At 40.1% G+C, this 13115-nt stretch overlaps 1 protein-coding gene across 1 annotated transcript in view; it reads left to right on the top strand.

Moving 5' to 3' along the window:
- LOC108785489 (transmembrane protein 150A-like) overlaps positions 1–13115 on the top strand; it is a 109065-nt gene that overhangs the window by 84449 nt on the left and 11501 nt on the right. Inside the window, exons 4-5 of the mRNA XM_018554570.1 lie at positions 1593–1660; positions 3948–4075. Of these exons, the coding sequence (XP_018410072.1) occupies positions 1593–1660; positions 3948–4075 (196 nt within the window). The remainder of the gene's footprint in view (positions 1–1592; positions 1661–3947; positions 4076–13115) is intronic.

The following is a 13115-nucleotide window of genomic DNA, read 5'->3' as shown; positions in this document are numbered from 1 at the left end:
AGATCTCAGATGTAAACTAGGAAAAAGTTTTAGATAAGACAAATATGTATACACTCTGCAAATCCATATGAAGATCTGATAACCTTTTATAGACGAGGTTGAGCTGTCTGCTGTGGCCACAGCTAGTTTTTGTTTTGTGTTCTTTATTTCTCCAGTTTAAGGCTGTATCTATGTATGTACTGTTTAAACTGCAGCTTTGTTCTGTCTTCTCAGCAATTTAACACTTCTTTCAGATGACAAAACATTTTGCATGACCGTTAGAAAATCCGTTTCAGAATACAAAATGTAAATATTATGTACTTCATAAATGTATAGAAGAAAATATGCACTTAAAGTAAAACTAAACCCTATCTGGAGGACATTTCATTTTCTAAAAGCACTGTAAATCATACGCATAAACAACTCTTTTGCACCATAATGAAATTTGTGGGCCAAAACCGTAATTTCAAAATTTGTCAGGCCAACACCAAATATTACCCTTTTTCCAACATTTAAAAAAAACATTTAAAAAAAAATGTTTTACATTTTTATTTTTGTTTTGGGGGCTTTGGGAAAATAGCAGGGGTCTAAAAAGACACCTGATATTTCCCTTTTAAAATAGAACAAGAGATTGAGGACACAAGAGTCCTGAATCTCTTTCTTGCAGCGACAGCACTCAAAGAACAGGAAGCTCTCGGTACAGAGGCTTCTTGTTCATACACAATCTGGAGATAGTAAATATTTAATATGAACCCAGTTATGAAAGGACAGGAAGCCTCTGTACTGAGCTGCTCCCTGTTAATTCATAAAGTGAGCAGATAGTAAATATTTACTATGTCCACAATCATGAATGACCAGAAAGTGATGTATAGCACTGTCCTGTTCATTCATCAGTAATCACTATGTCCTCGGTTATTTACAAATACCAAGTGATCAGTACTGATAGCTCAGTGTTTGTGCTCCGCTCTCCATCTCCGCCTCCTCACTGGAGCCAAGCTTTCCTCCCTGCACCACCCCACTCTGCATCCTGACAGCTCTCCTCTACCCACACTGTCCCACTTGATCTCCAGACAGCTTCTTCCCACCTCGCTGGGAACCAGCAGATGGATTGGCTCTGTGTCCCAACCGATCCCCGTTACCTCTGCTGACACAGGTGGGGGAGAGCAGCAGGGATTGCAGGGGACACAGACCAAAGCTTGTGTTGAGCAGGGAGGAGATAAGCTGGGGATGCACCGCATTTTCGGCTGTTTTTGTATTATTTGGCATTTTGCCCATCGTACCATTTTTGTCCGAAAAGTTTTGGTGACCATCATTTCGGTGCATCCCTATTAAAGACTGCTGATAAGAATAATAAATGTGTTGCATGTCTTTTGTGCATTTTACAAATACTATTCTTGAGAGAATATATTTTACAATGTTTGGTACATATTGTATTGTGTAAAAAAAAAAAAAGAATACGCGGATACATTTGTTTCTCTGTATGTTGGATGATGCTGCTAACGAGCAGCCATATTGATTGTCAGGAATCGTATAGTGAATTTGTGTTTCTTCGGATAATCTTTTTAATATGAGTGACTACTTTTTTAAAAATCATTTTGTTTATTTAATTTTAGCAAATGTGGAAACCTGCCGCCAGAGAGCTGCTTCTTTAGTCTCATATGCAGTCTAGGCTCATTCATGGGTAAGTAGTTTTGTTGCTTATTTATAGGTACTCTATGGCCATATAGCACATATAGTATAAACATGCAAATTCCTGAAAAAGAGAAACATTTTCCGCTTGCAATGACACCTAGTTTACAAAATGTTAACGCAGAGAGCAGAAGCTAAACTGAATTGTTGACTTCGCTTTTCACATCTACCACCATCTATGGTACAACCATGTAAAAAATTTGTGCCATTCAGATTCATCTGTGCTCATGTCATATTTCGGTACCATTGCAGAATAAAATCATCTTCCTCTCACCCACTATTATTTACGAGGTATATGTTTTGGTGTACCCATAGCATAAAGAAGGTGAAGGTGCACCCTCTGCTATACTAATGCCATTCTGTGTGTGCAATGCCAAAGAATGGTGGCACTGCTATGTGGTTGGAGTGCTGACCATTTTTAACCTAGTACTTAAAAATAAAAAAAGGAATGGGCAGGTGGCGTCACACTGGTGATTATTGCCCTGTATCGCTTCAGAACTTTACGTTAAAATCTGATGAATCAAGTGCATATAAGCATGAGATGCTTAGAAACTGAAGCAGGTGTACAAACATGTAATGCACATGTCTGCTCATTCCTAGCACACATGTACACATATAGGTTTGTGCATTTGATACATGAACTGGGGCTGTAAATCCATTGTCAACTTCTGTCACATGAAAAGACATTTTGAGGGGAATTTATCAAAACTGGAGTAGTTGTGTATGGCAACCAATCAGCTTCTCTTTCATTTTCAAATCTTAACTGAACAAACTAAAGAAAGAGGCTGATTGGTTGCCATGGGCAACTGCTCCAGATATTGTCTGCTGCAGTTTTGATAAATTCCCCCCATTGTGTATTAGCAGTGCCTTTCAATTTTCTGTAGCTGTAGCTCACGATATACTTAGCTTTGGGTCACGGTAGGATGCTAGTTTATGTCCTTCCATGACCCTTAAGAGAACTATGGGGAAAAACACTTACCCCATAGTTCTCTTTTAAAAGAGAAAAGTACAAGACATACATCTCCGCCAGTGACTTGCATCGGCTTTGCACAGATTTTTTAGGGATTGCCTTTTATTATGCTTCCGGATGGGGAAGAGTGATATACATTTCTGAGTTGATACTGTTAAGAAGTGGAGGCACATACCATAAAAATATTCTGTAGTAAACTCTGCAACTGTGTACAAATATACTTGTTTTTGATAAAAAAATATACTTTATTTATATACTGAAATATATAAAAACTAGATACATTCAGGGTACATTCTACCCTGTATTGCGACACAGCGCATAAACACTACATAGCAATATAGTACAAGCACACCAATAAATTACATCACCCCGCGGCGAGACATGTGGCACAAGAAGAGTCCTGAGCCCTCTGTCATTCATGACAACGCTTTACCCTGTACGAAGTATGTGGTCCACAGGATCCACTGCAAGAAACCTTGCGGCGGAATGTCTGACATGCAGCGCCAGAGCTAAACGCCCCAGATCCACACCTCATACATGGCACCACGACAACGCAGCAAACTTACATACAATAACCTCCAACAAAGCAACAGGTATGATGGGGGTAGGGAAGAGGGATACGGAAGGGGAAAGAGTTCACAGGCCTGAAGCTTTATTGAAAGACATGGACACAAAAGGGAGAGAAGGGGAAGGGGAAGGGGAAATCTTCTCTTGTGCCACAGTGCTGATTGTATTCTCCAATTTGTTCATGTTTTGATACTGCTATCGTGTATATATCTAACTTCTGTTGTTGCAGTTTGTGATAGTCAATTCCAAATGCTCATTAAATCATTTATAATGGATGCTTCTCCTTTGTACTCCATTAGGACAATACTCCTCTCAAGATCCCTCACCCCCTGATGCAAACATTGGGTTGGCTCTTGGGAGAAGTTAGAGAAACGTCTTCATAGGGGTCTATATGGAGTGGGTGTTCCTAGGCAGACTTAATTTGCATACAGACTGCCTTGGTAACACCCACATGTGATACTGACCTTCCATGATTGAAAGAACTGAAATCCAATGGATGAAAACTCAATCTGTACTTTATCTGTGCAGAATTTGTAGCTGAAGGCAACACTGGTAAAAACAGTCAATACCCCATCTCTAAACCCCATACAGCAATAAATCCAAATGACTTTACTTTTTTTTTGCTCAGTCTGCAGTTGCATTCAGCTATGTTTTGTTTAGCAGGTAATTTAAAACCTTAACTAAAACCTGGGTAATAATTATTTTTGCCAAAGTGTTCATTTTCACTCTTGCTGTCTTGCAGTGATGGTCATTGGATTGCTGAGATATGCCTTTGTCATTGAACGATATGGTCCCTCCCTGTTAAACACTGTAGCTTTTGTGTTGGGTTGGATTTGTGCTGCTGGACTCACCATGGTTGGTAGTTTTCAGGTAGGAATGTTTAAAACATATTTTCTCTGATAATTTAGATACAATTTTTTTTGGCTAATGGGTTGATTTTCTATATTTGTTTTCATGTTTAAAATAATGTTTTTGTATGTATGGATAGGAGTGCTATCCAGTGAAAGTATGACAATTAAAAATCTTAAACAAAAAAACAATGACATACTAGGCAGCAGTTGCCTTTCTGATTGCATATAGCTTGTGGTTTGTTTTTGGTTTTTTTAATAAGCACCGATAGCCATTTAATTGTAGTAATAACATGAAAAAGATCAGCTAAATGTGACTGTTATCATGTGTTAATGTTTCATGCTTAATCTGTATTTATACTGGCAAAGATGTGGCAGTTCGCTGAACGTCCTGTATACAGATGTATGTGCTTGGGCACGGTTGATGAGTGAGTGAGCATTATTAAAGTGGGGGCAAGTGAATGAATGCGCATTTGTGCAGTGGCCACGCGTAAATGAGTAAGTGTTGGTGTAGCGGCCACGAGGAAAAAAGGGAGCAATTGGTGCATTGTCAGCAAGCGAATGAGTGAGCATTGGTGCAGTGGCGTCGACTGAGTGTATGTGGGAACAGTAGTGGCAAGTGAGGGCATGTCTGCAGTGGTGACGAGTAAATAGGTGTGGAGATGTGGATCTGGAGCAGTGGTTAGGGGAGAGAGGATGAGGCACAAGGTTTAGGGGAATCGGTCGGAGATGGGGGACAGATGTGGCGATTAGGGGAGGGCAGTCAGGAGGTAGTTAGAGGTGGGGATAGGGATCTGGCACTGTGGGTGGGGGATGTGGGGTCAGGCAACGTGGTTGAGTGTGCGGATGAGGTATTGTACGGTGGTTAGAGTTGGACATGGTTGTGGTCAGGTGCTGGTGAGAGTGGTATCCTTGCAGGGATAGGTGCCGTTGTGATGGGTGGGGACATGTAGGTACTGTGGTCAGAGTAGGGAAAAAACTGTACACACACAGAAATCACAGCTGTGACATCCGATCTGTACCGCTCTGATGAGGAACATATCTGTGCACGGATTCTCTCCTGATCAACCCATATGAAAGGGGGCCTAATGCAGATGAATTGACCTGCATTAGACATAATAAAGTCAGCGGGGCATAGACTGCCAAAGCATGGCGTAGAAGAGGCATTTTTTTTATATTCCTGAAGTTCCTTCTTAATATAACTATGGGATAGGTATGTGAGGCAGCCATATTTGGTCGCCCTATAAGCAGGATTTACTTCCTGTTGACCCTCAATGATCTCTTCTCTTAGTCTTTTGAAAGCATTAGACCTTCTGCAGTCTCTAATGATGTCAGTCATACACAATACACCTGGTAGTCAGAGACCATGTCATCTTCTCCTAGACTGTATGTGATGTGATGAGGCTTAGAACAGTGCTTTTCATTTATGACAAGGGGGGAGGTACTTTTTTTTTTCCCCCCTCAAAAGTTATATTTGGTAGTCATGTGAAGTGTGGTTGTTAAAGACAGTCCATTTTAAAGCTCTACTGACACGGGTCATTATTTGAAGATTTTTCTTTGTGTTGTAAATTAGAATTAATCTAGTTGATAAAGGCAGTTAATTCTGTTCCCACAGAAACAAATCCTCACAACGTGACCTGCTGTGACTGCTTGAGGACAAGAATTTCAAAATCTGCATTTAGAGAATTAAAAATAACTTTTGCTGGTTTCATAGATTAACCTTGCCATCACACCACCATTGAGCTGAATAGATCTTCCTGGAATTCATTAGCAAAAGCCTACATCTTTTTGTAGTGTTTCATTAAAATTGTTTTCCAGTATAGCATATGCAAATGATTACTGAATGATCTATTAAGGATATATCTGTATCAGTAGTATAATGTAAGGGCTCATCACAGAAATTCACATCAAAACCTTTTAACTGCCGCACGTGTTCTGTGTTTAGTTGTCATTAAGAACTGCATGAACTAATGAGCTGCTCCATGTGAATATTTACCCACAGGGAAAAGGGAGGCATGTCTGTCACACTGCGTGCGTAGACTCCTTGTAAAATAATGAGCCAGGAACATACACCCACTTGTGTAAAGAGCCACGGAACTGACAAAAAACTTGGATTGAGAAATGTCATAAGATGGCCACAAGCATTTATATATATATACTTTTTCAAAAAAAATGTTTTATATTTGCATATATAGTATATAAATATGTCTGTCTGCAATTAGATCAGGGTCACATCCTATACAGTACTAAAGAGATGCTTCAGGCATGCAGGGAGCACATTACACAACAATTGTGTTCCCTTTAACCCATCAATTATCAGCAACTTTTATCTGTGCAACTGATGTAACCTGTTTAAAAATTAAGCCTTAAATACATACTGGGGGCACAGGCTATGTGTTTTAGGATCTTTTTTTGTGTGTGTGTTTTTAGCAAATAAATAAGACCACCCTACCTGTCAAAATCCCCCTTTTTATTGTTTACCTGGGAACCCCTATAGCTTACTCTTGTGGAAATGCCCCCTATCTTGTCCACTATAGGCTCCTTGCTGTCTTACAGAAGCAAATTGCACAGAATTCTCTGCACTCAGGAAGGTGGCCCACCTAGAAGCACAGGAGAAAGTTTAGCAGCAGCAAAATTGAAGGGTATTGCACTCGGATTGTTGCAGTGTTTCCTGGAGAGCTTTTTACTGGTTGCCTGGAGTTGCTCTTTAATGTACTTGCCTTTGCTAAAATGTGGATTTGTTAAATGGACCCAGCACAGTCAAGTAAACAAAGATTGGAGAGAACCAGCTGTCTCCAGTTTTGTGTTTCACTGGCAGGCTGGGTACCGTTGAGTTAGCACTTTTGTAACTGCTGCAGATGGAAAATGAAGATCTGGAAAGCCACACACTTTGGATGTTTAAAAACAGGGTGTTTTTTATCATTTTTATATATAAATGCAACATTGTCTGTTTTACCAGCCATATGTCTTTATTCTGAAAATATAATTATTTTAACTCAAGGAATTGTTTAGAATATTGATAATTTTTAAAGAAGAATGCCATAAAAAAAAAAAAGAACCCAAAGGATAATAAATAAGGTATTTTCCATTCTAGAGCTGGTGTTTGTGTGGGTTTCTAAGTTTATTGGCCAGTGCCAGCACATCAGTTATGTGCTGGATCTAGATTTTTTAGCTGTTGTACAGGGTTTCGTGGGTGCATATCTAGCTCTAACAAAAGACATAACTGTGTACCTGATTATGTATTTAAAAAAAAAGCATTTGCAGGGGTGTGGACATTTAAAAAAAAAAAAACTACTTGTTCAAGAACGAAAGCAGGGGCCCGAGCTACTTGTCCCTCCTGACAATCTAATTGTTCCTATGCAAATTTTTTTTAAAATCCAAAACCATATTTAGCAGTGCTAAGATGCGCTTCTCATTGGTCAGCGCATCAGGTGACTGGGCTGACCAACGAGTGCTTGCAATTTGCAAGCACTGCAAAATTCAGAATACATGACACAAGTACAGATGGTACACCCGTACTGGTGGACAGGAAGGACTGTTTGCCGAAATGCAAGTATAGCAGGGAGGGAGAGGGGGCCAGATTTGTGCGGGTCATTCCATTTTCCCTATTTGCTTGCGAAAGTGAATTTACCCTTTAGGACTGGTGCAAACTTGGGCAACCCTGAGGCGCACGTCCCGGGACCGTGTGATCGTGTGCGGTTGCATACAGTGGTTGCATCCGCATGTATGGGGTTACATCTGCGTGGCGATCACTGAAAAAAAGTACATGTACCTTTTTTCGCACCATGCGGTGTTTTCAACCACAATTGTGCATGACCACCTGGGCGGTATTGCGGCGGGAAAACGTGCGATCTGCATGGCATGACTGAGGTACAGTTACAAAATAATTGCACTGCCAGCTCGATCGGCGGTGGTGTGCGATTCCGTGACCCCCCCAGCCATTCACACGGTTTTGTGCGCGATGGCCAGGCGGTCATGGATCGCACACCACCACCAATTGCGCTGGCAGTGCCATTATTTTCTAATGGCACCCCAAGCGCACCAGGCAGATTGCACGGTTTCCCACCACAATACCACCCCGTCTGTGCGGTCGCGCATGATCGTGTTTGAAAACGCTGTGTGTTTATTCGCATGCTTTTTTTTTTTAACTTTATAAAATTGTTACATTTTAATTTATTATTTTTTTACTTTATCACCTTTTTTATTTTTTATGTTTTTTATTTACATACATTTTAATTATTACTATTTTTTATTTTATCATTTTTACTTTTAACTTTTTATTAAGTTAACTTTATTTCTATCACACAGGAGCTAACATCCCCTGTGTGATAGCATTTGGAGTTGACGAGTTCACTTTATTGAACCTGTCACCTCCAATACAAGAGTTCTATCACAGTACTGTGCTGGAACTCCTGTGACAGGAACTCTGACAGGAACTCTGCGAGTGCAGCGTTCCTGTATCAGTGCTTACACGGAGTGGAGAACTGACATTCTCTGCTCTGCTCCTCGCTTTCCAACCTGATATAATTTGCCGTGGTCGCGGGTCACCTAGAAGAGCAAGGGACCCCGAAGACCACAGCAGGCACAGGGAGAGAGGCAGCGCAGCGTGGTGACAGATGGTGGGCGGGGAGACAGGTAGAAAATCAGTCCTGCTACTTCCCCGCAGCAGGGCTAAAGTTCTGAATAAAACACCTGCCCAGAACTACATGCGTCAGGCGATACAAATTCCACATCCCTGGTTTGTAAGGATGCAGTTTATTACCCACCCATGAACCATTAAAGTGACACTAAACTCAGTAATGAGCCTTTAAAAATATATTCAAGTACTTCAACTATTAACAAAAATGTATCTTATTTGTGCTGACACTGTCCTTCCTTCTGGAGGGTGGTTACTTTTGTTCCCAGTGATCCCTGTGTGTGTTGTAAAGTAACCACCGCTCCAAGTTCACTCCTGTGATGGACTACAATCTCAATACAAATTGGTGACCTAAACGTAGGATTGTAGCCCATCAATGGAGGAAACATGGAGCGGTGGCTACTTTACAACACGCACAGGGACCATGGAGAACAAAAGTATCCACCCTCCAGAAGAAAGGACAGTGTCAGCACCAATTCAGGGATGATTTGAGGATCTACAGCTACATTATACACAAATAAGATACATTTGTGCAAATAGGGTACATGAATACATTTTTAAGATGTAACTCCTCAGTTTAGTGTCACTTTAATAGTATACTTGATTGTTGTCCCAGACATAGTTCCTAATACCTGCATTTATTACAGAACTTTTCCTTGTAATGTTTTGAATCAGACAATTTTTTAATTGCTTTTTTTCAAGTAATTCATATACAATACCAAACATTCCTCCCCAATCTCTCTATCAGTCAGGTTGCCATTCAAAGAATATTGCTGACTATAGAAAAAGTAACAAGATCTGTATAGTAGTAAAAGACCATTGCAGGAGAGTTATGATTGGCCATGAGAACTATACAGGTTTTGAATACAAACATTACAAAGTTGTGTTATTGGTGATGTGTTTTGGTCTAAACAAAAATACTTTTAAACCATATACAGTCCTATAAGATTTTAGCAGTATGGTAATCATGTTTTGGACTACACTGGAATGGTATTAAGCAATATAGAGTTACCTTAAATAAAATTCCCCATAACCTGGATCTCAATGAGTTGTATTGTTTTCCTCCTGCTGATTCCCAAAGGTCATTTGATTACTGTAGTAGTCTCTAGGTAGCCAAAGTTGTGGGGGCTGGTCCTAGGACTGCAAACCATGGGTCCAATGCTGAAAGGCCTTTTTCTCTGATTAGGGTTGAGTTCACTTGATTTTTTCACTCCGCAATTTCTGGGCGATCATCTTTAGTACCCGGAAAAAAAAGTCTAGGTTAGAATTCCTCCTCATCTATCGAGCCTAGTAGACCTATTTTAGGATCCAGTGAGATTGTGACATGGAAAATGCAATTTATTGTATCAATAATATATTTCCAGTAACGGATAACAGAGGAGATGAGAACATTTGCATAGTATGTGTTGATCAGTGAGGCCCTGACTACATCTAGGGCAATCCAGTGAGTGCCTCTGGTTCCATTGGAGCTATTTTTGTGGAATGTAACAGTCTGTTAAGAATGAAAATCTGTGTGAGTTTTTTGGCGAAAGAAAGCTACATTTTGGTGTACGTTTAATAAACTGTGATAAAACTAGCTTTATCACGAGTTAACTTTACTCAGCAGATCTCTTTGTTTTTCTCGGCTGCACAGAGGCTGTTTAATAACCTGCGAAAAGAAAACTTATCTCACGTAACAGCTGTGAAAGGCTGAGATAAGTTATCTCAGTGATCAGTTGAGAAAGCAATGGGGGGAATGTATTCTAAGCTGCACAATCACATCCTTTGTGATAATCTGCAATCCTCCTGACAGGATCGTAGTTTAATCTGCCAAACCACCCATTAACAATATTACAAAGCACCGCTATAGCAAAGTGCAACAGTTATTTCACCGTTAAAATTAAGAAAATTGCTAAAAAACAGGATTTACATATTCTGATTTGTTTAGCATGTACCAGTACAAAACCATGAATTAAACTACCAGAGGCAGCCACAATGCGATATATATATATATTATAGTATATGTATTTATTTCTTTAAAAAGTTAGATAGCGGTAACAGCTGGATAGAATAGCACTAGGCTCTGAATAGAACATACCACTCAAACTTCTCCTCAGGACTGGAAACAGAGAAGAACTGAGTGACAGAGGAGGAGGTTCCTGTATCTTTGCTCAGTGCTTCTCGAGAAAAAGGCCTTTAGCACCAGGTCTGACAGGGTGCTAAATCAAGGGTACTTTGCACAATACTTATCTCGTGATAAAGCTGTTCTCTACTTTTCTCCCTTTATTAAACAGGTACATTCCCATTACTTTCTATGTACTTATCACCAGGATGAGAAGAGGTGAGATATTTATGTTCCTACCTGACTTATCTCGGGTTATTAAACAGCATTTTCTATACTTTTCACTTTGCTAAGGTGAGAAAAGCCTTCTCACTGCTTATCTCACTCTTTCACAGTTTATTAAACGTACACCTTTAGGTACTATGGTTAAGGCTTCATCCCTGTGTTCCCCCTAGAGAGGACGCACATGTTTTTCCCAACAGTTTTTAAACGGTAAAATAATTTGTGATTGGTAGTCATGGCTCAGTAATGCATGTACCTGTGATATTAGTACTTTCTTGGTTGGTAGCCTTTGCTAATTGGGATATTAGAGATTTCTTCAAGTTAAGCTTTTGTGTGCATGTCCATGTTGCCAAATCTCTTGTAATATTTCATGTTGAATTTTACATAGCTTATTTAAAAATACAGAAAATGTTTATTATAGAGCACCTGTCATAGAGGTCATAGATATATTTTGCACTGCACACGTTTTAATAGAAGGTATAATTTTTCACTGGGGATTATCATTATTATACAGGATTTATATAGCGCCAACAGTTTGCGCAGCGCTTTACAATATAAGGAAGACATTACAATCACAATACAAATTTAAGACAAGATGGGAAGGAGGGCCCTGCCCCTGAGGGCTTACAATCTAAAAGGGAGGTGGGAAGTGATACATGAGGAGGGAGCTGCGTGGGGATGAATTGTTTGAGAACGTGATGGTTGAGCGGTTAGGTTGAGGTGGGATAGGCTTCCCTGAAGAGATGAGTCTTTAGGGACCGCCTAAAGGCAGTCAAGGTGGGCGACAGGCGGACAGGTTGGGGTAAAGAATTCCAGAGGATGGGAGAGACTCTAGAGAAGTCCCGGAGGCGAGCATGGGAGGAGCATGGGATCACAAACAACCTTAATTTACTGTGATATCATTGTAGTTTCACCTCTGCAGCATATTAGTTTCTTCAGTTCTAAACACAAATCTAATTTTCAAAATGGCTTTCTTCTGCATGTGCAGTCAACACATGCTCTGTAATTTGCACTTGTTTTTTTTACATTTCTTGGATTTGACAAGAAATCAAATTCATTATCTTTCTAGTAATTCTGCCTGCAGTATCCAGATGAGGAGAGATGAAGATTTTACTTGACCATGTAACAGTTTTTGAGCACTCTGAGACATTACAATGATAGTCTTCAGAAGTCAGATTGTTATGGAAAAATGTTTTTGCTTAAAATTTCAATTCAGATTCATTGAGTATAATTTGAAAAAAAAATTAAAAGTACGCAATAGAGCTCTATCAAATTGAAAGCCTTTTTACTTCTTACACCTGATTGATATGACAATGTAGGATTATGGCCATGGCTTGAAAAAAATGTAAAAAAATTTAGGGTGTCTCACCAGTCAGTCAAAAATTTCACCCGTCAGCATGACCGGACTATATCCTTGCAGCGCCGCTGACAGGATATGCAATATGCGCAGCGGGCCTCCCCGCCACGCTAATAATATATGTAGCTTGTCAGCAGCCCAGACATCGCGCACCGACGTCCTCTCGTCACAGACAAGAGGATGAGTTATTTTTCAAGCCCTGTTTTTTACTATATAATGAAAAAAGTACCGTAAATTTTGCAAAAAATATGTTATGTTAAAAAAACATTTATTCTTGCCCATATTTTTGGTAAAATATAAAAGACGGGGTCACGTCGGGTAAATAGACACCAAACATGTCAAACTTTAAAATTGCGTGCAGTATGTGAGTAAAGTCTGATAAAAGACGGCATCTTCAGCCAATTGGCTCACACGTAATAACCGAACGGCCTGTGCATCTTGACGCGCGGGTTTGTACGTGCGAGCCGATTGGCTGAAGATTAAAATTTTCATCTCTGCACGCTCGGCTATGCCCGCTCTCGCAAGCGGACGTGCCGGAGAGAAAATGACATGACACTGCACGCGAAGGCAGCGCGCCTCCGCAATGCTTTGCGTGCAGTGTGTCACAGCCTTAAGGGTGCAGGTGGGGTAGTTTGGGGGGAGGGGGGAGAGAGATATCAGGTGGGGGTTAGGAACATCATTAATTACAGCTGTTTTAAAAAATAGTTTTATCTCTTATTTAAATTATAGTTAAAAAAAAGTATGTG

This window comes from Nanorana parkeri, unplaced genomic scaffold, assembly GCF_000935625.1.
Source record: "Nanorana parkeri isolate BGI_ZX_2015 unplaced genomic scaffold, ASM93562v1 scaffold165, whole genome shotgun sequence".
Taxonomy (NCBI): domain Eukaryota; kingdom Metazoa; phylum Chordata; class Amphibia; order Anura; family Dicroglossidae; genus Nanorana; species Nanorana parkeri.
The sequence above is the reverse complement of the archived record's forward strand: the minus strand, read 5'-3'. Positions and strand labels throughout refer to the sequence as shown.